The 23650-nt window shown below is 42.5% G+C and overlaps 1 protein-coding gene across 3 annotated transcripts; it reads left to right on the forward strand.

Annotated features, from left to right (window-relative positions):
- The first annotated feature begins 2348 nt into the window (after positions 1-2348).
- On the forward strand, positions 2349-18217 carry cabp2a (calcium binding protein 2a). Of its 3 annotated transcripts, XM_028400564.1 has the most exons (8): positions 2349-3022; positions 3162-3344; positions 13306-13527; positions 16203-16233; positions 17137-17271; positions 17365-17474; positions 17568-17715; positions 18148-18217. In XM_028400564.1, the coding sequence occupies exons 1-8, from the start codon at positions 2963-2965 to the stop codon at positions 18171-18173; spliced, it is 915 nt and encodes a 304-aa protein (XP_028256365.1). In that variant the 5' UTR covers positions 2349-2962; the 3' UTR covers positions 18174-18217. The 3 variants fall into 3 exon arrangements, with proteins under 3 accessions (XP_028256365.1, XP_028256374.1, XP_028256382.1); XM_028400573.1 differs by lacking the exon at positions 13306-13527; XM_028400581.1 differs by lacking the exons at positions 2349-3022; positions 3162-3344 and adding an exon at positions 13091-13138.
- The last annotated feature ends 5433 nt before the right edge of the window (positions 18218-23650 follow it).

Genomic DNA, 23650 nt, shown 5'->3' on the forward strand with positions numbered 1-23650 from the left:
ATACACACACACACACAGCTTTCACTCCCCTCCACCCCACCATTCATCAATGTGGTTAGCTCGACTGAGACAGGGTCTAGTTGAGTAGGTCCCGCTGCACACTACTCTGAACCTATCAGACATGAAACTTGATATTTAAGATTATGCTTATCACCAGAATGTAAAATATAAACCAGTTATGCTCACAGTCACAGGGAGGAAGCCTGAGTCTCTGAAGGAGAGGGAGCAGAGTGAGACAGGGTCCACACACACGGGTCACACAGAAAGGCTTCATCCAGTTTAAACCAGTAGTTACCTCCATGTTTCCTGCCCAGGAAAAAAAAAACAATTGTTTAAATTCTTAGCAAAACATGACAGAGCAGGAAACCAGGACCCTGAAACTGAAAGTGAAACTAAAGCAGCTAAGGCTGGGGACACACTGCACGACTTTCCCAGGCCCAGCAAGGTTTGAATAGACTAGGACAGGGGTCGGAGCCGCCTGAGGCTCTTTCATCCCTTTGTTGTGGCTCCCAGGCGGCAAGCTCATGTTTGGAAAAAAAACAAAAACAATAATGGCTGTTTAATTTTATTGTATTTTATTCATTTGTTCATAGTAATATTTCTTCACTACTACTACTATACATACTATTTCATAGTAGTTATTTCTTTGGAGATTGAGATGCTCTTGTGATATTAAATTAAACTTTTAATATTTTGTCAAAGTTTGCTTCACGGTCGCGTCCTGTACGCAGCACCTGTGACACCACACAAACTCGTGTTCGACAACCTACATGGAATGACATTCCTGACACTTATATGAACATGGAAAAGTTTGCATTTGGAGTCCTGTCGATCTTTGGATCCTCATACTTGGTGAGCCATCCTTAGCCAGATGAGAGCTCGCAGTCCTTCGTGAAAATCAAAGCCGTGAAATGGATACGAAATGCTGTGCAGTGAAGTTCAAGAGCAGAACTCACCTTAACCAGGCGAAAGAAATAATTAAACAAGCTGTTATTGTGAAAATACATATTTTTATATCGGACCCTGGACTAACGTGTTTCATATTCAGGCATGGAGGACATGACGGCACACTGAAATCAAAATAACACATAAACTGGCATTTTCTGTTCAGATAAATATTATCTGTATCTATCTATATTATATATAGATTAATATTACCTTCAGTGGTCACATAGGTGTAGATTAGTAGTTAAAGGTTTGTGGCTCCCAGTGTTCTCTGTTGAATGCTGAAGCTGTCAGGGTTTGTGTAGTGGAGTGGACACAAATGCAGGATGCAGAGCAGTTAAAAAACAAAAGAGCCTGTATTGTGCGCCAGCAGGGCTTAACAAAATACAAACACTCAAAAACACACGTTACGTAGCGAAAGGACGAAGCAGGTCGAAGGCAGGGTTCCTCCAGGACGAAGACAAAAACCAAGTTACTCAAAGACGAAGCATAGCATTACTAGTGATCTGGAGAACCGCTGAGTCAAGGCAGGGCATAGACACATTCCCCCACGAGACGAGACGAACTAGCACCGAGTGCAGGGAGGACACAGACTATATACACAGGGGTCAGGGTAGACGATTGGACACAGATGAGACACATGAGGGAGGAGCAGGGAGAACACAAGGAAGGCTGGCTTCAGCACTTTTTAATGATGATGGGGGGTCACACACTTAAACAACTGCTCCTGATCAGATTTGTCAAACCAACTAAAGACAACAGAACTCTGGCGGCGGCGGCGGCGGTGGGCTAATGCAGCAGTTTGTTATTAGCTAACTGCAAACAAACTCAAAGAAGAAGTAAACAAACACTGATGACCGTCGGCTCGCCGCAGCTCTCACCGGTGATCACTTCACACTACACGACTGCATCCAGATTCAAACATGTTTGAACGACTGCGCCTGAGGTCGGGTCTGTTCCCCTCACACACTGAATTAGAGGATCAATAAAGTATCTATCTATCTATCACTAACAGATGTTGGTGCCGACTACACCTGACGTCTGTCCCCAACTAGTGCAGACTTCACCCTACAGGGAATCGTGGATAAAATCAGGTGCAAAATCATAGCGTGTGTGTGTCCCCGGCTTAAATGTAAAACAGCCTCAAGCCTTCTGATAATGTTCACCACGCCTTCATTGTTTATCTGCATTTTTTTATTCCTGCATGTTGAGTCCTTGGTCCGCTTCAGGCTCCTCTCTTTGTCTTCTTTTTGGCTGCACTCGTGGGAATCCTCACCCATTTTTTTCTTGTCTTTATTTTCTTGTCTTTATTTTCACTCACTTTTTTCACCGAAAAAACAGTAATTCAATACTGCTCCACAACCATCAGGAATTTCACACAATCACATTGTAGGCCTCCTGAAGTGTCTGGCCATCACTCTGTGCCAGTGAGAAGTTTGTTTGTGTGTGCTCCCGCATCCATGCATTACACTGCACACTCCCATATGTGCAGTGTAATAAACAATGGGAAGCTGTATGAAGTGCAGAGGATTGAGGGCAAGCCAACATCAGCATGGGGACGGACAAGATCAGAGCGAGAGGGGAAATAAATACGGGATTATTGGAGATGTCGCATACATGGATGGAAAATAGTGTCAGGCTCAAAAAAAAGAGGCAAGATGTGTGTTTACAACTGTCACTGCGAACGTGCTGCACGTAAATCCATAAGCGACTTTACTCACATTTTATGTGTTGTTATGCAGCTGCGTGTGTGGTGCATTGACATGTACGTGAGAGAAAAACTAAGAGGTAGACAGATGAAAAAGTGAGTGATGGATGCAGGAGGAGAGGAAAAAGATGGAGAGAGAGAGAGAGAGAGAAAGGGATGAGAGAAGGAGGAGCGACAGCAGCAGGAGATATGCCTCAGATTATCAACCGGTGTCAGATGCTCTAGAGACAGATAAAGAGGAGGAGTGGACAAGAGCGTGACACAGAGGGAAAGCAGGACATCTCTGTGAATGCAAGCTGGTCTGCCAAGATGACCGATGTTAAAAGCGTAACGTCCATGGAGGTGCCGGAGGGGAAGTTGGTGAAGAAGGTAAGCGTTGATGCAGGTGCCACTGATACAAGGGATCCTGCTCCTGAAACGTCCACATGGGTTACTATGGTGCTGCCATTTGTTTGAATACTTTAGTCCTTAAAGACTTCAAGCCAACCTTTGTGTTCATATTCTTCAGGGTTCCATCAAGAAAAAGATTGAATCCCTCAGGCGATGGAGTTCAGCGAGTATGAAGAGGCCACCAAAGCCCAAAGCCAAGACCCTGAGTCTGTCCTCACCTGTGGGAGATCCCGAGGACATCTGGCTGCAGGAGGGGAACAGGAGGAAGCTGCGCCCCATCGTTGACTCCGTCTTTGGACAGGTAGGACTCATTCCTTTGTAACCGTACTTCACAATGCTACATGTTGAACTACAGCATGTTGAAAAATCTGTGTGCGTATGGTCTGTGGTTTGATCAGCCCTGATCTCAGCTCTCTGAGTTTAAGAGAAGACGACCTAAAGTTTTCAAAGCTGCCAAGTAAAGAAAAGGCACACAATGGGAGCAGAGTCTTTTTTAATGTGAGTAAAGGTAAATAAGGGAAGCAGGAGGACCTTTGAATCATATGCAGCATCATCAATGTAAGCTAACAGGCCAGGTGCACATTCTAGGTGATGCTTAAATCCAAAGAATGCACATCAGACAGAGACGTCAATATTTCTGGGTCTTTTAAATGGCCTATAGTGCCCTCCCATGGTCATCTATACACGGCGCATATCAGACTGTGGAGATGTGGTAAAATGTGCCTGTCAAAATGGTCTGCTTTAACCCAGACGGTTTTTTCTTTCTAACCCTAACCAAGTTGTTTTGGAGCTTAAACCTAGCATTGAAATGTCAAAGCCTCTTTACTGTGTGTGGGTTTGTAGATTGTTTAACCTGACCACCTGCACACTGATCCGAAGGAACGAATTTAAGACAGAGGCCGGAAGAGAGAGGTTATAACTTATTCAGTCTTATGGACTCTCTACACTGTGCGATTTTTAAGACCATCGCATGCAACGTGGATCTAATAAACTTTGGTACGACATCAAGTTTGATGTGTGCAGATTGTACAATGACTATTCACTGAATCGTAGGCAATCACAGGTTACGACGTATGTCAACATACGAGGAGGAGGAGGAAGACGTGGATGCGGAGTGACAGGACGTAGCAGCTGTCACACTGTGAGACAGTCATCCTAAATTTCTGACACCGCTGACAACGGCCGTCGTGGAACCTGCCTCACAGTGTGACGTTTTAGAGCCACGACCAAAGGTCTCTCCACGATTCTCCTGCAATGGTCGTCTTTCATCTGCGACATCCCAAAATCGCACAGTGTAAACCGGGCATTAGGAATGCGAGCCACCTATTGAACGTCAGTGGTATTGCAGTTGCAGGGAGCAACTATATAAAATAGATTTGATCAAAGAGCAGATCATCGCTGCAGGAATGGCCGTGTTAAATGGGCTCAGTGCTTCTCCTTGTGGCTTTATGTTGTCATGATTATTGATTATTGGTGCCATAAACTGTATAAACAGAGGTCCCCCTCAAAGTGAAGGTCAGCTATTATGGAAGTGAATGGCAGCGTCTCTCGCAATCAACCCATCTTGAGTGATTTGAAGATTACAGAACATGTTCACTTGAATTGTTCATCAGAATCGGTTCAGTGATCACAGATATGCCTGACATGCCTGAGCAAAGAGGCCTGCAGGAATGTGACCCATATTATCCTTAGAGTGTCTGTGTGACCCCTGTGTGATCATGCTGAAGGGGGGAGAAAAAAAAACATAATAACATGAAAGGATTATTTTTTCATTTCACGTCCAGATCAGGGTGAGACTGAGGAGATGAAGGTGTAATTAGATCAGTGAGAAAAAAACAAACCTCGCTGCTGTTCACCTGATGGAGGGAAAAAAAGGTGTAGCTGAAGGAGCGCAGCTCAGGTGGAGGAACAGAAGCATCACTGTCTGAGCTTCGTCCTTTCACGCTTACTCCACACAGTGCAAATGACAGAGCACATGACAGAAGAGGAAACAAAATAACTAACCATGTGTTGCGGTGGAGTGTGTTTGCAGCCGTGTGACCTGCTCAGGTCAGTTCTGTGTGAGTGTCAGTATTCCTGTTGCTGCCTCATTCAGCAGGACTTGTTTAGCTTGCGGTTGTTTTTAAGTGCATGTCTAAATGTTCTGTTTTCCCTGGTTTGGTGTGATTTAGTGTTGTGGTTCACAGTCTCACAATAGTTCTAGAAGATTTTGTGTGCATCCTCGTCTGTGGCTTTTTTCTCTTCCTGTTTATTGCTGCAAAGACAAAAGACATCGTTTTTTCATGTGGTGTCCTGAAAAGGTCTAAAGAACGCAGCGAGTTTCAGTCTGTTCGCATGTCAGGCTAACTAGCTCACTTCTCAAAGACGTGTTTAGCTCGTCAGAGACATTAAACAAGTGCTGTACGACACTGAAGTCATGTGACTGTTCAGGGCCGTGCAGAGACCTTTGGAGGGGCAGGTGCCCAAAGTGGAAAAACCTCATACAAAGACACACCTTACAGCATAACAGGTCGAATCGCAGCACACACACACACACACACACACACACACACACACACCATGACAGCAGCCATGTTCTAAGTTACATGTTTTGTGTGCATATATTTAATGTTTTAAACAAGTACTGATATATTTAAATGATAGGGTTAGAAAATCACAGTTCAAATTCTTCTATAGCTATTCTTCAGTATTTATACTGTAATAGCCCAAAATTATGTGAATATGCATATTGCATTGTTTAAGTAAAACATATGCCTCAATGCCTCTAGACTAGAAACAAGAGGAAAACACCTCTTGATGATAAAATGGTAAATGAAATGACAAGAGAAACACACAGAAAGAAAAAGAAGCCTGACACACTCTTGCACACTGTGTGTGGTTAACTAGCAGCTATAAACTTGTGAGAGGTGTGTGCAGAGCCAGGCGACACCAAGCGGCAACCTTCGGGGCTCAGACTTGAAGCCCATGCGGAAGTGTCAAAACTTGTAATTCACGCTGCAACAGCTGGGGGCTGGCTCCAAAAGCGAGTAATTTCCCATAGACTCCCATGTTAAAATGGCCGACTTCACAGCAGAAAAAAACATGTTTACAGCCTGGTACAAAAAACCACTCTGGTCTCAGATGATTGGTTCTCTTCTAGAGTCAATTGTACGGGGGGTGAATTTTTTTACAACTCACTCGTTTCAATTGTATTCTGACTTAAAATTACGCATAATTATGGGCCGCTTGAGTGACAGACAGTTGACGTATCACAGCGTGAGTTTCCTGCTTCCACGATCGTCCGCCCCCCTAAACCCCGCTCGTGCTCCTCCTCTTTGTCCACATTTGGAGTTTTGGTGGACGTGACACTGCCAACATGGCGGCGGTCATCGTCCCGGAACCTCCCACCGAGCCTCAGAACGGCTCTTCAGAAACAAGCGGGTGACGTCACGGAAGCTCTGTCCATAGTTTTTACTGTCAATGGGCGACACACAGGATGCTCATGGCTCACGTCATCTTGCAAGAACACACCATGCACAAGCGAATACCGCTGCAGAACCTGCTCACCGGGCCAGCTGTTTACTCCCTCGATTTCGCGACTAGCAGTGGCCGACCGTCTCTAGCAGCTACAGGGCCCGTCAGGATGGCGAGTGCTGTTAGTCAAAGAACTTTAGAGGAAAGTGCTGCTTCTTCGTGTCCTCTGCTGTGGCTGTGTTTCCACACTCTGCTGTTCCTCTCCCAGATTTAAGACTTAGCTGTCTAAGGTTACATTTTGTGAGAATACAAGCAGAGCTAAGCAGCCAAATGGGTTTAAATTAGAATGCTTTAACTGTCAGTTGTGTGTATGATGACCAGGCTTAGCGGGTGGTGAAGGTTTCAACACTGACTACAATAAAGAGCTGTGTTATCCTCCAGCTCTCAGTGTCGAGGGGAGTCATCCATACACACAGCAGATGGACTGAATGATGAGGAACTGTAAGGAGAAGCAGGGCGGGGGGGCTGGGATGAGCGATGGACGGCGGCATCTCAAAGAAATAGAGATTGATTGTAAAGGCAGATTAGAGCTTAAATGATAAGACAGTCTGTGCATTCACTTGTGCAGCAGAGTGAAACTTTGAGGACAAACCTCCTTTGTGTCACTTTTCACTCGGCTGTCATTGTCAAAGCCGTCACTGCCTGCTATAATGCTAGCTGCTGCCAGGCTTCCACATGAGTAATGTCACGATCTCCGCTGGGACAAAATGGCAATATACATGTTGGAAAGGTGCAAATTAAAGTACGTTAAAAAACTCCATCTTTGAATCAGGCTAACTACGGTCAGCGGATCATCTCCTCTTTATCAGATTGCACCGATCAATCCTCAACTCTGGAAAATGTCGCCATCTAGGCGGCACTCTACATAAAGTTATTTTGTTGCATCTTTTCTTGATGTTAGAGGTAAAATTGTGTTTTTTTCACAAACATATGATTCCTGTTGAGCTCCTTTTTTTAGTACTAATACTTCAAAGAAACGAAAAAATGCCCAAAATTTCGAACATGTTTCTAAGTGGGTCCTGCGGCCGGCCGCTGTTTTGTTCTTTGGCATCTTCTGGTGACCTACATTTTTCACATTGTGGAATTAATGGAAGGTTTTTAACATCTCTTCCCGTCTTTAGAGTTTGATGTGTCTCCAGCTGAATGTGCTGCCCTGTCATGTGTCATTTGCGTGCCTCATTTCACAGAGTGAGATTAACTATTGTTCATTTGGTGAAACGGTTTCTGTTTCTCTGACAGAACAACATGTTACAGCCTGAATAAAACTAAAGGCTGTATTATGTTACATCAATAGAGAACCGTCTTATTTACACTAATCCACATTTTCAGTTAGGAGTATTACAGTTAGTGAAAAAACAAGTCTCTGGACGGGTCCTGAAGCATTTCTGTTGGATCTTATTACTAAATTAATGTTAGGTTACACGTTCACATGATACATGTTGTTATATATTAATAAGCAATGATGGAGCTTTTGCCTTAGAATGCCAGGAATTGTAAAAAACAATGCACACAAAGCAATGAGGACAATGTTACATCAAAACCAGAGCAGCTTTAGCAGACAGATTTAAAAGTGGGTTAGTTGATGGACCATTACCACTGGGGCACTGAAAGCAGCAACAGTTGTGCCCTATGCTTATGGGCAGAGATAAAAAAATCAAACAAACAAAAGAAAAAACGCAGCTCTGACTTCACTGTGTCTGCCTGTGCCTTCAACCTGTTATTTCGTACACGATCTCTAATCCATAAGACGTCAGAGGGAACTTTTAGGCCATATAAAATCAAACATAAACAAAATCTGGACAGGTACAAAATCCTGCATCATCCTTCTGTTGGGAGTGGGGAAGTGGGCGAGAATGAGAGTAGTGAATGTGGGACAGTCCAGACAGCCATATGTGGGCCCAGTCTGTGAGATGACCTCAGATTAAATGGAAAGTCTCCACCGACTGTAACAGGGCTTTTTCTTCATTAATGAGCTCGTACTGTCGATGCGTTGTTGTTGTTCAATTACAATACATATTTTATATATATATATATATATATATATATATATATATATATATATATATATATATATATATATATATATATATATATATATATATATATATATTAATACTCCTTGATTTGATTTGATTTGATTTGATTTGATGAAAATTACATGAAGTCGTCTAATTTTTGTGCAAAAATCATGATTTAATTTTAAATGTCACATCAAATCTGAGCTGTCAAAAGTCAGACAGGCTTTGAATGCATCTTGCCATGGTCAGTAAATGCAGCAGAGAGAGAGCAGAGAGCACCGTCTATATGCTACAGCTACTTTTGTCATTCGGGCGTTTGAACTCCATCAGTTACTGAAAACAGTATAGTTCTACGGACATGAAAGAAATAGCCATGATCATTGATCAGTGGATTTACTGCTCAGACTCATCATCAGTGTGAAGCTGGATGTGGGGTGGATGCTGCAGAGAGTATAAGACAGAGGCTGACAACAGGATGAGCTGCATTCTTACAGCAACTCTTTGATGACAGTGATCATATGGAGGCTGCCCAGCATCACTCGCCTTCCAGCCTGTGCTATATATCTGTGTTTGTGTGTCAGTGTGCATATGCAAGCGTGCAAAAACACGTGAACTTCTCTTATCGCAGCCAAAATGTTTGACCTGACCTACAGTGGCGCTGTCAGCACTGAACGGAATGCAAAAAATCCAGCCACTTGGAAGGCGTCCATCGCGTTGTTTATCGCTCCAACACTGGCTTTTCTGTTGGCTCGTCCTCCATCCCTGCTTTGGTGGCATCTGCTGTTGCTCACTGTTGTCGAGGGAACGAGGATGATTTCTCACCCAGCTGCTCTGTTTTTGGGTTTTATGGATGAAAAGCTTTGTGTTCACACACACAGGGGCCTGAGCGAGGTGTCAGGGTGTGTGTGTGTGTTTCATTATATTCAAAAATAGTTTCCTCACAGCTGCATGTTTCCTTTCTTATGTACAAAACCCCATCTTAATCCCACCTGAAGCCGTCATTCTGCTTAATCTGAAACATTCTGTGCCTGAAAAATATAAGAGACAGTAATGCAGGGAAAGCCCATTACCATCTCCGGGCTTCCATTTGCTAATCTGTCGGGTGTCCAGCTGGACCAGTGGTCCAAGGCACATACTGTTATATAACCGAGACATTGTGCTCTCAAATCCTTTGATGCAGCCATCTCATCATTCACTGTCCTTCCTGCTTAAGACGTTCTTCATGAATGGTTTTGTAAAATAAGAGCTGTGCTCCAGAGTTAGTGACAACAGTCATGGCAGTAACTGAGCCACCACTCTGTCATCATGCCCACACTCTGCTGTTACACTGTGTGCACAGAAATACACAAATAACACAGTGTGATGGGCTGTGTGTGTTTTATGTTTGGAGGGTGTGAGGTTGCCATCTGGTGGTGGTGCATGGATAACACCACACTGTGGCGTTAACATTAACACAGTGTGGTTTGCTGCCCTCTGCTGGTGACACCGATGGAGTGTATAGTGGAGAAAAGCTGCTCACACTCAATGAAGAAACTGACAAAAAAGACTTTTTATGAAATAATCTGTTTTTCAGTAGGTTTCATGTCTATTTAACATGTACAGCATCACAGAGCAGTAAGACACACCTCTTTGAATTATATTTAAGAGCCCCTTCTTTTTTATAATATATAATATCATAATTAATTATAATATTTGTTTGAAAATGGTGATTCTTGTATTTATTTTTTTTAGAGAAGAATCACTGTTTTTTAATCCTAATCAATGTTTTTTTAACGGATTAAACACACCTCTTTGAGTTTGGCCTGCTTCTTATACATTAATATATATATATATATATGTATGTATATATATATATATATATATATATATATATATATATATATATATATATATATATGTGTGTGTGTGTGTGTATGTATATGTATGTATATGTATATATATATATATACATATACATACACACACACATATATATATATATATATATGTGTGTGTGTATGTATATGTATGTATATGTATGTATATGTATATATATATATGTATATATATATATATACATATATATATATGTATATATTGTAATGCCAAAAATTTTGTTTTGCTTTTTATTGAGCTAATCAATGTTTTTTTGGGTAGCTCTCATGTCATGTCACAAAGTGACTTCAAGAACTAATGTAAACTGTAAAATATCCTCACACCAATAAGACACACACCATTAATATTTAGATTTTATATGGTTTTGTATTATTTTGCATGTCATGTCACCAAGAGACTTCAAATTTTAGTGCTATAATACTCTAAGAGACCAAGAAGACACACATCTTATTTATATTTATATTTTAGAGGATAATAAATGAGTCAATATCTTATCAATAGTTTCTATGTCATCTGACTGTCAGGTGTGTCCAACACTACCAGGGAACAATAAGACGCACCTCTGTCTGAACTGGATTTGAGACCTTATTGGATCTTATTTGTATTTTATGTCATGTGACTACAAACTAATGTGAATTCTGCTGCTACAAGAGATAAAATAAGACACCGTGTTATGTAGTTTGAGGACCTCTTCTGTTTTTATGGAAAAGAAAAAGCAATATTTCATGTCAAGTGTCTCCTAATCTGGAATGTTTCACTTCAAACAGTGACACTCAGGATGACAGAAGGAGGCGGTTCAGTAGACAGATATTCTGTGTGTAGAAAGACTGAAAGAAAATGTGCCAGCTCTCCTAAAATGACCACAGAGGATTATGGCTGCATGCGCCCAGCAGTGGACACGTACTGTGCTAATCTCTGGCACACATACAGCACTGCAAAACAGGCAACAACACACACACACATGTTATTCACAATATATGTGTTGCGTATTGCCACAAATAGTTTAAACACCTACAGTGTATAAAATACTGAGAAATGTCCACAGTTAGAAGGACAATGCTCAATATAACCTGTCAGTTTCTCCAGACTGGGATTATGCCAGACGTTTCCTGCATACACTGATGAATGGTAACTACCTCACACAACCCCACGTCAGAGAATGCAAATTATCTCTTCAAAACCTCTTCAAGGAAGATTACAAGTGCTCTTCTCAATCTTTAGTGCCATCTGGTGGTTTAACATGTTATTTATATAACCTTTGTTTAATCAGGTAATCTCACTGAGATTACAATCAGGAACATTAACAGCCATAGCACAGACAGCAGCTGAGTCGATTTGAAGCTACAATGGGATTGATTAACTTAATTTATGATGTGCAAGGTGGTGTAAGACCAGAAAGATCAATGAGTCTGACGTCTGGTTTGGTTCATCAGCTCCGCACCCCCAAAGAACACAGACTGCATAACCAGGATTATCTCAATTGTCTGCAAAAAAAAACTTGCATCAACATAATCTTAATTTGGGTTGAAATGAATCATTATTTCCTGAATTACATATTTACATTATACAATTAAACTAATATTGCATGTGTTTACACCTTTTAGGAGGCTGATTCAAACGCAGAAATATACATTTGGCTCCAGGCCATAAAATAAAACCAATAATCTGATGTTTTTGAAAATTAATTAATTCTTTTTTTTCCATTTTTTTATGCAACAATTTTAAGCTACTTTCTTGAGGTTGCACTACTCTTGTATCGTTAGAGTACATATTCTTTCTCTATTTTTTCCATGTCGGTCCTCACACTCGGCCTGTGGCTGTAGCGCCTTTCCTTCTAATCTGAAATGCCAGGGATTAAACAGGCAGCCAGCTCTCTATCCATAATTCTACCATCCCCCCCCCTCTCTCTCTCTCTCTCTCTCTCTCTGTCACACACACACACATATACGTGTGCAGTGTTCTGACTAGTCATTTTGAGACCATAAGCATCGTGTTTGAGAGGCAGAGAGGGGAAGGATGGATCAGATTAAGTTGGTTCAAATTCAAGGGATCACTCGTGGGCAGAGAGAGAAAGAGAGAGAGAGAGAGAGACGGGGTGACAGATAAACACAAAAAAACAGCGTGTGTGTCTGCGTTTGTGTGACAGAGAGAGAGAGAAAGTGGTCGAGTCGTGCAATCAGAGCCAGAGTCTGGCAGCAGCAGGTTGTTTCAGTCCCAGATATGACCCAGCTGTGCAACCCCACCCCGTCAATCTCCATCACCCTCCATAACATCACACTAAACGTCTCAAAGCTCATCATGTCTGCCTCCAACAACCTATAGGAGTGTAGAGCGGCATCATATAAAGCCTACCTTACCTCTCACCGGACCAATAGGATCTGGAACTGTAGCACTGTAGTCGCTTGTGTTAGTGGTGGTGGTGGTGGTGGTGGTGGTGGTGTGGCATTTGCCTTCGCCTCTGTTGGTGTTAAAGGCGCTGCCCTCCACTCCTGAGGTGCACTGGATCTACGGTAATATGGATTTTGGACTTTTGTGTGACGTTTGAACAGAAGGAAAGGGATAAAAAAAAAAACCTGTACGTGTAAGGGGGACAAACCAGGAGGAAAGGGAGGAGGGAGGACAGGAAGAAGAGGGCAGGGTGATGGGAAACATCAACAAGGCTTCTAAAAAGAACAGTAAAAGGAAGAAGGTAAGAATATTTCATTGCTCTTAAGTTGAAACATAGATTTGCTTTGTGAAAGTTTCATTACTTCTGGAGTTAAAATCCTTTTATTGCCAAAAAACATGTTAATTAGCCCATTTCATTGGCAATAATGTCGACTGTTTTATCATCCCGTTGGTTCCTCTCCTCTAAAGGATATGTCACCCATAGAAGGAAGCGGCGCCCCATTGGCCGCCGCCATGCTTGGGGGACTGGGTGGTGCGGGGGAGGTGGACACAGAGGACGAGGAGGAAGGAGGCAACGAGCGGGATTTTGATGAGCCGCTGTGCGCTCTGGTTAAAAACTGCAACATGCTGCACAACATAGTGGGGCCTGCTTGTATCTTCCTCAGACAGGGCTTCGCACAGAGCCAGCTTGTATGTATGACACACACACACATTTAATCACACACACACACACAGCCAAAATTAGCTGAAATCTCTCATTAATCTTTTCATCCGTCCGATTTCATGCAGCCAGAGAGAGTGAAGTTGAGGTCATCTATCAGTTCAGTGTGACGTCATCACAGCCTCGCAGCTCCACCCACCTCCACCCATTCCTCATGATAGAAAGGAAACTTCTGAAATGTATGTGTCCTACAGGAGTCCTCAGCTGTTACCAGAGAATAACTATCAATAATACAAATAGTGCTGATGTGACACAGGAAGCGGCTTCACAATTCATCCGGCTCATTAATCCGACGTGCGAACGGCCCCCGCAGACCTCATGTGCAGCTCTTACTTCAGATTGATGTCTTGCATGAATGAAGGTGTCGAGGACACAGATCAATAACAATAATTTCCTGCTAATTGAAAAGAATCATTAGAGGACAGTGGTGGAGTCACTGAGTACACTTGCCTCAGTCTACTGAGATGTTGCATGACCTTGAACTAGGTCTGGAGGAGAAGTGTGGACTGCTGGAGTGTTTGTGTTGTGTTGCTTCACCCCTGGAACAATTTTGAAGCTGAATTGGAATTTTAAAAGCTGTAATGAATGTTGGAAGTGAAAGGGATCCGTCGCTTGTCTTTGTTGTAAATGTGTGGATGAACCCTTCACGTGTCTCTTCACGATTTTAGTGCTCGCATTTATTTGCATTTGTCCGCTATAGACCTCGTTTGCAATCATTTATTTAACCTGTAATTTCTTTTCTGCACCATATGCTGTGAGTGCACACACCTGTAGCAACATTTGGCTAATCTACTGAGCTAATGCTAACCCTTGTTTTCTGCAGTACTGAATCACTGAATTACTGGCCAGTACATTGACAACAGTATGGTGGTGCTTAGTGATAGAATTAACATTATATGATGCATGCAGGATGTGCATGCTCCGTTTTAGCTGCCACAGCCCTGTTTGCTGTGTCTCCAAGATGGCGCCCACTGAGGGTTAGAAGTGTTTTGCACATATTGACTATTATTATATCTAGATTGGATACTCTAGATGCAGCCTGCATGCACAGTAGCACCTTTTAGGCCCCATTCACACTGGAGGAAGTCATTCCAGCTAGAGTAGGATTGAGTCCAGACAGCCTTTAAGCTGGATGCGTTCAGACCTATTTTCAAATCTGGCTAGCACACATTTGTGTCCGCACTCAATCTGGCTTCATCCAGCGTGTTTGCTGTCCTCCAAACCACTAGGTGGCGCCTCGTAATATACAGAGTCAGTTCAGGCCACGGTAGGACCGCGTGTGTGCATGCGTCATGTCGCTAACCGGAAATAGCATGTCGCTAACCGGAAGTAGCATGTCGCTAACCGGAAGTAGCATGTCGCTAGCCGGATTCGCTCCACCTTTGCGTTCACACCTGAGCCACATTTGAGCCAATCTGGCTAGATCCACCTCTCGTGGGTGGATCTAGCCAGATTGAAATCAAACTGGATACAGCCGGATTGGAGGTGTTCACACATCTGGATAGGCCCGAATCCCGCTTTAGCCAGATTTTTTTCCCCAGTGTGAACGGGGTATTTGTTTAAAGCACAGTTTTAATCATCAGTGTGAAACTCAGCAGGGTACTTTCAGACTGAGCGTGTGGAGGAACTGAGCGTGGGCTCATTCTTTGATGTCTCGTCCTGGTTACTCACCTGTGATAATATCATCTGTTGCCTAAAAAGAAATGAGCACTCCTCTAAGAGCACAAGTTAGGTTGTAAGTTTTTTACCCTTTTCTTTCTCCTGTGTTGTTTTTGACATCTAATCTTTGCAGCATGTGTAGTCACTGTAGCACAATATGTCTCTCCTGCCGCTCGAATTAGTCGGGATGTTCTTACAAAAGTCTCATAGTCTCACACAAATTGCTGCACCAAAGAACCCAAAGTGGTACGTGTGTTTGTGTCCGTTTAGTGTGTGCAGGTGTGTTAATGTTCATCTAATCAAAAGCCAGCCGGACTGCAGATGCAGATGAAAAGAAAAAAAAAATCAGTGGAAATGAAAAACCGATAAGCTTCCGTGATTTGTAATACAATTTACAGCTGTAATCTCCCTGCCACTGTTCTCCCCCCCCTGCGTCTTCTAATCCAGGACCGTATTATTCCTGATGTCCCAGCCGCGCAGTACATGTCGTGAACAAACTTGTCCTGAATTCAACCTCACATGAGAGCCAGCGCTCTCGGCCTGCAGCCAGTGTTTGTGTATGAGAGTTTACATTTTTTCAGTTGAATTGGATTTGTTAGACGTTCAGACCTTTACCTTCAGACCCGTTGCCAGGAAAAACAACCATCCTGTTGTGTCTTTGTGCCAGTTTGTGTTTCTGCATTACAAATGCTTGGTGTGGAGCATATGTACAGCGGACTTTCACCACCAGAATGAGATTGGAGACAAAACTGTGTAGCACAGAGACTAAAAAAGGCTTTTAGAGTCAGTCACATCAAATCCAAGTAATCCTGTAATAGAATCTGCAGCCGATGGAACAGGAGAGGAGTCATAAGAAGCTGAAACACTTTCAGCATCGACTGAAATAGAGAAAAGTGCACAAAGTGAGCGAGTGAGAGAACCTTTAACCTGCCTGACTGTTCATTTTCTTCTTTACATGCCCTGTCTTCCATCCACGCCGCCGCAGGACAGAGATCTACGACCAGAGGAAATGGAAGGTACAGAGATATGAAAAGATTCATCCAAATCCTTGCTGTGTTCTCCGCTGAACTGCCTTCCTTTCAAACCTCATCTGTTTGAGTGAGAAAGTGTTGGCAGCAGAGAATTTACAGACATTAAAGCTCTGTTTTTTTCACTTGAACTTTGTAAAATCAAAGTGAGGGATTATTTTTCAAAGGAAAAGATTATTCTTCACAGAGCACAGATCAACTCTTTGGTTCTGCGTTATTCCTCAGTCTGCCTCACATCCACATCCACATGAAATCATCTAGTAGAATCTTATACTACCTTATACTACAACCAAAACTACTTCTTAAAACACGTCTTTTTTTTTTTTTTACAGTAAATAGGTTATAATTTGTAATAAATGTCTCTCTCAATCTGTAACACTCCAATAATACTTTATAGATCCAATTTATGGTCGTCAGATTAATACGTGTTGGCAGGTTTACATTGTATTTTGATTGACAGGTGGGTGTCTACTTGTGCTCCACCTCTTTGCCTGTATGTGGAGTTTAGGCAGACTGTGACGCTGCCAACATGGCGTCAGTCGGAGCATCTCACAGAGACTCTTTAGTGTCCTGAGTGACGTCACAGACACTTTGTCCATACTGATATACAGTCTATGTTTTTAATTCAAAAGCTTATTTTAACACCTTAATCGCCTGAGCCTTCAGCGGTTAATTAGTCCAGCCTGGAAACATTTTCCACTGTATCGCTTGCGGCTGTTTTTTCATTCGATTGCGTTGTGAGTGCTTGATGCCTACATTACCCACAATGCAGTGACTTTGGTCAGTAGAGCAGAAGGTATGACATGCTAATATCTGTGAAGAAGTTTGGCATGGTCACTTTCTTCCACTCCATACTCCAATTTTTGTCCTTCTTCCTCGTTTTTATTACAGAGCTGCGTGAGGCCTTCAGGGAGTTTGACAAAGACAAGGACGGCTTCATCAGCTGTAAGGACCTGGGCGAGTGCATGAGGACAATGGGGTACATGCCTACAGAGATGGAACTCATAGAACTCAGCCAGCAGATCTGTAAGTCCTCCACAAAGATAAAAAAAGATCTATAATTTGATCAAATGTGTTGTAGAAGGGCCTTTGTGTATGCGTTTTTTTCTTGCCCTCTAGGTGGCGGCAGAGTGGACTTTGAGGACTTTGTGGAGCTGATGGGTCCCAAAATGCTTGCTGAGACTGCAGACATGATCGGAGTCAAAGAATTAAGGGATGCCTTCAAAGAGGTTTGGACTTTATACTCCCTATAACCTGTATGTATATTTTCACCAACTCCAGATCATTTTGTTTTGTCCTACTCTGTTGGTTCTGCTTCCTAGTTTGACTCTGACGGCGATGGTCAGATCAGCCTTGGCGAGCTGAGAGAAGCCATGAAGAAGCTGATGGGAGAGCAGCTCAACCACCGCGAGATTGACGAGATCCTGCGGGACGTAGACCTCAATGGAGACGGAGAGGTGGATTTTGAAGGTGGGTGAGGACCATAGACTGTACGTAAAGATGGATGATGTGGCTCCACTTCTGCTCTCTGTTCTGGACCCAAAATCTCTCATTTACGGGTGATTCGAAGTCAAAAAAGGAGAAAAAGATCCTTTTGTAGGCATAAACCACCTCTGAGGACCACTTTTAATTTTTAGCACCTAACACAGAGGTGGTGGGGTTTTTGACCTATACTGCAGCCAGCCACCAGGGGGCGATCAAGATGTTTGGGGAGCTGTCATGTTGTCCATATTTATAGACAGTCTATGATGATAATGTGGGTAAGAAAGCAAAGGGGAACTGTAATGCAGTTCTAAACATGAAGCTTTAGTTTTTTTACATGGGCTGAGGACAGAAGGAAAATCAATGTAAAAAGAAAATGTTCTCTTTTCTTTAATGACCACTTCTTCCTTCTTTCCACAGAGTTCGTGCGAATGATGTCCCGCTGACTTTTCGGCAATCCTCACTCTTCTGCACTGACCTCAACATGGACCAGACTGAGCACTGTTCTGTTTGTGATGTACAAAGACTTGTTGGTGTTACCTCTGTCACCTCTCACATATAAAAAACACCCTCTGTCCGTGTGTTTTATTGTTTTATGAATGTATTATGTGTGTGATGAGAGATTCTAAACTCAGCAAGAAGAGGCTTTAACACAAGCTGGGGTCTCTTTAGTCAATTTGGATATTTGTATATATACATAATGTAAAACTGTATAACTTAAAAACCTAAAATGTAAGTATAATCCTCATTGGATGACTACATTAAAACTTAATGTTTGTTGTTTTGAATATTTGGGTAAACCAACCCTTTAAATATGCAGTTTATTATGTCGCCTGACTTGAATCTTAAGGTAACATAAATGTAAATGAACTTGAATGTACCTGTTGACTGTAACTGTGTGACTTTATTTTAGTACAGATAGACAATGTGTTAGCAGAAGTACATGAGATTACATAGTTACTGTACAAACTAATACCACATGCAGTCATAGTATGCAGTGAAAATGACTTTTATCTGAGTATCTGATGCAAACAAAATTCTCACTCATAGTTTTTACAGCTTTTTTATACCAATTATTATTATTATTCACACGTACATCAGGTTTACATGTTTTCTTCTTTAAATTAAACTGACAATTTAATGTCACTCTCTATTCCGTGCACACATTCACATCTGTTTTATTTGTACAGCAGTTCAGAGAATGCACTGTATATAACACAAAAACAAGCCATAATAAACTGGTTTTTATTGATCAGATACCTTTTGATTGTGTCTTTTCTTTTGTATTTTACACTATGGCTCTCACAGTACCACATGTTTTGGTTATAGGGATATTTTTTTATAAGGATAAGGATCAATTTTAGGTTCAATATTTGGGGTATTTTTAAGAGTAATTAGCCTAAACTGCCCCAACCTAATTGAAATTCTCCTCTCTCGCATCGCCACTGCAGCTGTGTTACTTTTTTTTTTTAATGGATGTTCAAACCAAAAAGTCACCTCTGAAGCCAATGCAGAAGTGTAAAAACTTGCAGTTCACGCCGCAGCCTGTAGGGGCTGGCTCCAAAAAGTGAGTCATCCCCCATAGACCTCCATGTTAAAATGTTTCCTTTTATTGTTGACCGTATGGGGGTTGATTTAAAAAAAAATAATTTTTATAACTCAGCCTCTTCAATAACATTATGATTTAAAATTACGAATTAATTATGGGCGTGGCCTTTTTGAGTGACAGGTGTTGACATGCTTCCTGCTGTCGCGATCGCCCGCCCACCTCAGCTTCACTCGCGCTCCTCCCTCTTCGGCCATATTTGCAGTTTTGGCGGGCTGTCCGTGACGCTGCCAACATGGCGACGACCGGGGGGGGGCGTGCCCGGCGGGAGCGTCCCGCAGAGACTCGAAGCAGCTCCTCAGAAACCAGCGGGTGAGGTGAGGTGAGTTTTCAGGGTCTGCAGCTTCCATGGTGAATCGAGGTATCAGGGCTCCATTGGTGATGGCTTAACACAAATCAGCTGTACTGAAAAGTCCCGTTTAAACTACCGGCTGACGGAGAGAAGGACGTGTGTGCAGGTAAAGCCAGACAATGCTCCATTGGTGATGGCTTTTTAATGACAGCACTGGCGGCCACAGCTGCAGATTACTTGCATATATCCGCTTTATTTTATCAACGTGTTTTGTTGTGTGTGCCTGTGTCTATTTACTATACTAGATTTGATGGTCCTGTACTTCAGGTCCTCGCCATGATGGAAGAGAATCAGCTGCTTTAGGTTCTCAGACAGTCTTGGTGGTTCACACTGATGCAGCCTCAGTGTTGTCCCACCTGCCTCCAGGTTGTCTCCAGCAGACTTCAGTCTGTCTTGGAGAAGTCTTCCCTGCAGAGGTTTGCAGCCTGGCAGTCCATCCCCCTTGCCCCGGACTCCAGTGACTGTCTTCTCTGACACTTCAGGTCCAGACTTGGCTTAATGCTTCAGTTGTGTCTTCAGTTGTGTCTTCAGTTGTTTAGAGACGTCTCTCACAAGATGCCAGAACGTCTGATATATTATGTTCTGGTCTTACCTCTGCCAGTCTTGTTCTGCACTGTGACTCACTTTGAACTTGTTGTTACTTTCCTATTCTTGACACTTGGACAAGACGCTCTTATTGTCTTTTTGTCAAGTCTGAATTTTTTTCCCTTTGTGTCATGATGCTTAAATGAAACAAAGACACTTATTGACAGATACCCCGTGAGTATGACCTGATGGACAGAGGTCCGAAGCTGCTTTCATGTTAACCTGATGTGCCAGAGGAGTCAACATGTTGTCAGACATCCAGGCATAGAAGCTGCGGTGTCCTGCACCTTGTTGAGGTGATCTGTCTTTAAACCAAGCCCTGTGTGTTTTTCAGGAGATGAGGATCTTCCCCACCTGTACACGCCTGTGTTTGGGCGGCTTGAAGACTTCATTCATCCTGCAGCTGAGCGGCCTGAGCACCAGCATCTATGTTGGTGTCATATTAGGCTGTTAAATCTCAGTCAGTCTGTCCATCACTGAGCCCGGCCCTTCGCTGCTTCCCGAGCTCTGCCCTCTTGTTCCACATATGGTCACTTGAGGCTCCAAAATATCAAGATGGCAACCAGGAAGTAAAGAAATGAAAGTTTCACAAACTAATGGCTAACAAAGGCTCACATGTTTCAGAGGGGGTTCCGAGGACCGACTGTGGACTTCATGCTCCAGTGAGTGTTTCAAACTTATGATATTAACATGGCCGTCTGAATGCATTATGTTTTCCAATTACAAGCTGCTGTTGATGTCAATGCATGTTTGTTTTCAAGCATGGTAACAAGTTATGTTTCATATCAGACAATGTTTGTATGAGTAGAATTATTTTCCTGTTACTGGTCAGAGCATTGGATTTATACAGTAGTAATTATAAGTGATTGATTTATTTAGAGAGAGACTGTGCTAATGGAAAGTTTTCCTGCTTGTGTAGGTTGGTTCTGAATTGAGGTAAAAGTTGGGTCTGGGTTGACCCTCCACTGAGGACCTTACTGACCAGAGGATCTATACACGAGACTGGGACACACAGGACACGTGGTGAGGATCATCACCCAGTTAAGAACACACCACAGATAAGAACGGATAAGAACCCACTCCCTTTTTTATTCTTCTGAACCTGAGAAAAACGAGATTGTAAGGAAAGAATACTGAACGGAGCATATATATGGACTGAACTAATGTGGTTATAGGAGGATTAGTTAACCAAAATGCACTTTGTAGAAATATGTGTTCTGTTATTTGTTCTTGCTGAACGAGCTCCGTTCTCCCTCTTACTAATTTCCTCTCACCAGTGGAAGCTGTGCACCCTTACACTATAGAAAGGAGGTGCTACACTCAACTCTCTGGAGGGTTTATTTTTTTAATAAAACTCAATCATTTTATATTAGGACTTCAAATTATGTATGTAGTGTAGTGAGCAACAGTCAGGCCCTGACTCGCAGCACGAGCGTCCTGCTCTTCATGGCTGCCCATCTGCGTTAGCGCCACCTATTTGTCTGTATTGGAGTTTAGGCAGATTTTGCATCAGTTTCAAGTGTTGCTGCTCGCTCTTACCAGGAAAATGTAAAATGAGGCCTTGCAAATGACCTGTGTCTACAGATCTGGTACCCTCCTGTGGTCATATTTATATCGGACTTATTTAATTGAACACGTCACCGTGGTAGCTGGACATGACTGAGACAGATCTGAAGGTTTTGCCTTGTACAAAGTGTTTGTTTTTGTTGTGAAATTGCAGTGTTCTTGCACAGATGTGACGCTCAAGACAGGCCATGAAGCACTTACAAATACAAATAAAAAGAAAAGAAAAGCTCCCACAGTCCCTTATTCAGTGCATTGCTTACTATAGTTATAGTTAGTCCATAAGGAGCATACTGCCCTGCTTTCATGTGGATCTGGGATCTTATGGAGGTCTTCATCCAGCTGGATCAGTTCATTGACTCTTTATCTCACAGCAGACATGTTGGCATGTACATGTCTCTTGGCCACACTCTTTTCTCCTTGTGAACGCATCAAGAACCACCTCCAATGTCTTTCTGACGATGGTGGCATCACTGAGAGCCGCAGTGAGACGTCTCTTCCTGTCACATTCATGGCTGTGATCTTCAGTCCCCCGGTGTCGGTGATCACGATGCGTTCATGGCCTGCTGCTTCCTGACGCTGGTCAGACGTATGAATTCCCCTCACTGATGGCAGCGCAGGCCTCAAACAGACAACATTTAGCTACATGATGGAATGTCTCAGAGAAAAAGTGAGTTCAGATATCCACCCATTAGTGAGGTCAAGCAGAAGGCCTTTCTCAGCACTAAATTGAGTCTAGGCTAAGGTTTGTTTTTATTTTAGGGAGAAATGCATCAAGTTTTAAAACAAGTTAAATTCATACTGCTCTAAAACAGTGTTCCACTCATTTAGTATTAACAGAGTTTTGCTTCTTAAGTTACGATTTTCCAGTTTTAAGCCATAATTCATAATTGGAGAGGAAAATATTGTACATTAGGCAAAGATTTTCCAGGATCCGTAAATGATCTGCAGACAATTCTTATTGTCAAAGACACTATACAAATAAAATGGGGTGAAAACTGAATAATTTAAATAGGCACAACATGCAAATTAAACAAGTGTTTCATGGTCAGGCTCACATTTACTTTAATAATAATAATACTCCATTTGCTGCTGGTACTTTTACTTCAGTAAAGGCTGCGGAAGTTCAAATACTGAAGCCCAGAGAGCATGTTCTGATTATTTTGGACTGTTTTTGTGGTGTGATCATCTGACTTTTGTGGTCCTTTTTTGATAGAAATGTATTTTGTTTTCACCTCAGGACCTTCATTCACAAGATCATACCAGGAGGGGGCAGCACTTACACAACAAACATCATTCTGTAAAGGCCAGATTCCAGAGTCCTGTCTTTTTGACCCACTTGATGTGTGTTACTCCTCATTTTTAATCTGGTTTTGATACAATTCAACAGGTTTAGAACTTCATGCAGTTCTCCCAAAAAAAACAAACTTTAGTTTGGACTCACTTTAGTGCTGAGAAATGATGTTCTTATGATGGTACAATGTCTGTTTTCAGTAGTGAGCAACACCATGCTGAGTGTCGTCCATCTGTACATTATAACTAATGGAATCTAAGGTTATCATGAATCAATCATATCAATTACTTTTTAATCAATATGATCACTGGCACAGAAACCATGGTTAATCAACAGTCTGTAATGGAGACTTGCATGATTCCCTCTGGTGACGGTTTCTGTGAGTGGACTTGCAGCTGCTCCCACACAGCAACATGTCCAAACCACCCACCTGTGTGAGTGGGTGTTACAGTAGTGGAGACAGAAACGGTGTGTGTTTGCATACATGTATGTGGGCTGGAATCATGTGTGTCTGACCACAATG

This window comes from Parambassis ranga, chromosome 1, assembly GCF_900634625.1.
Source record: "Parambassis ranga chromosome 1, fParRan2.1, whole genome shotgun sequence".
Lineage (NCBI taxonomy): Eukaryota > Metazoa > Chordata > Actinopteri > Ambassidae > Parambassis > Parambassis ranga.

Coding starts and splice junctions, on each gene's coding strand:
- cabp2a (XM_028400564.1), top strand. CDS start 2,963: ATGACCGATGTTAAAAGCGTAACGTCCATGGAGGTGCCGGAGGGGAAG. Junction 3,023..3,161: donor AGGGGAAGTTGGTGAAGAAG/GTAAGCGTTGAT, acceptor CATATTCTTCAG/GGTTCCATCAAGAAAAAGAT. Junction 17,716..18,147: donor CGGAGAGGTGGATTTTGAAG/GTGGGTGAGGAC, acceptor TTCTTTCCACAG/AGTTCGTGCGAATGATGTCC.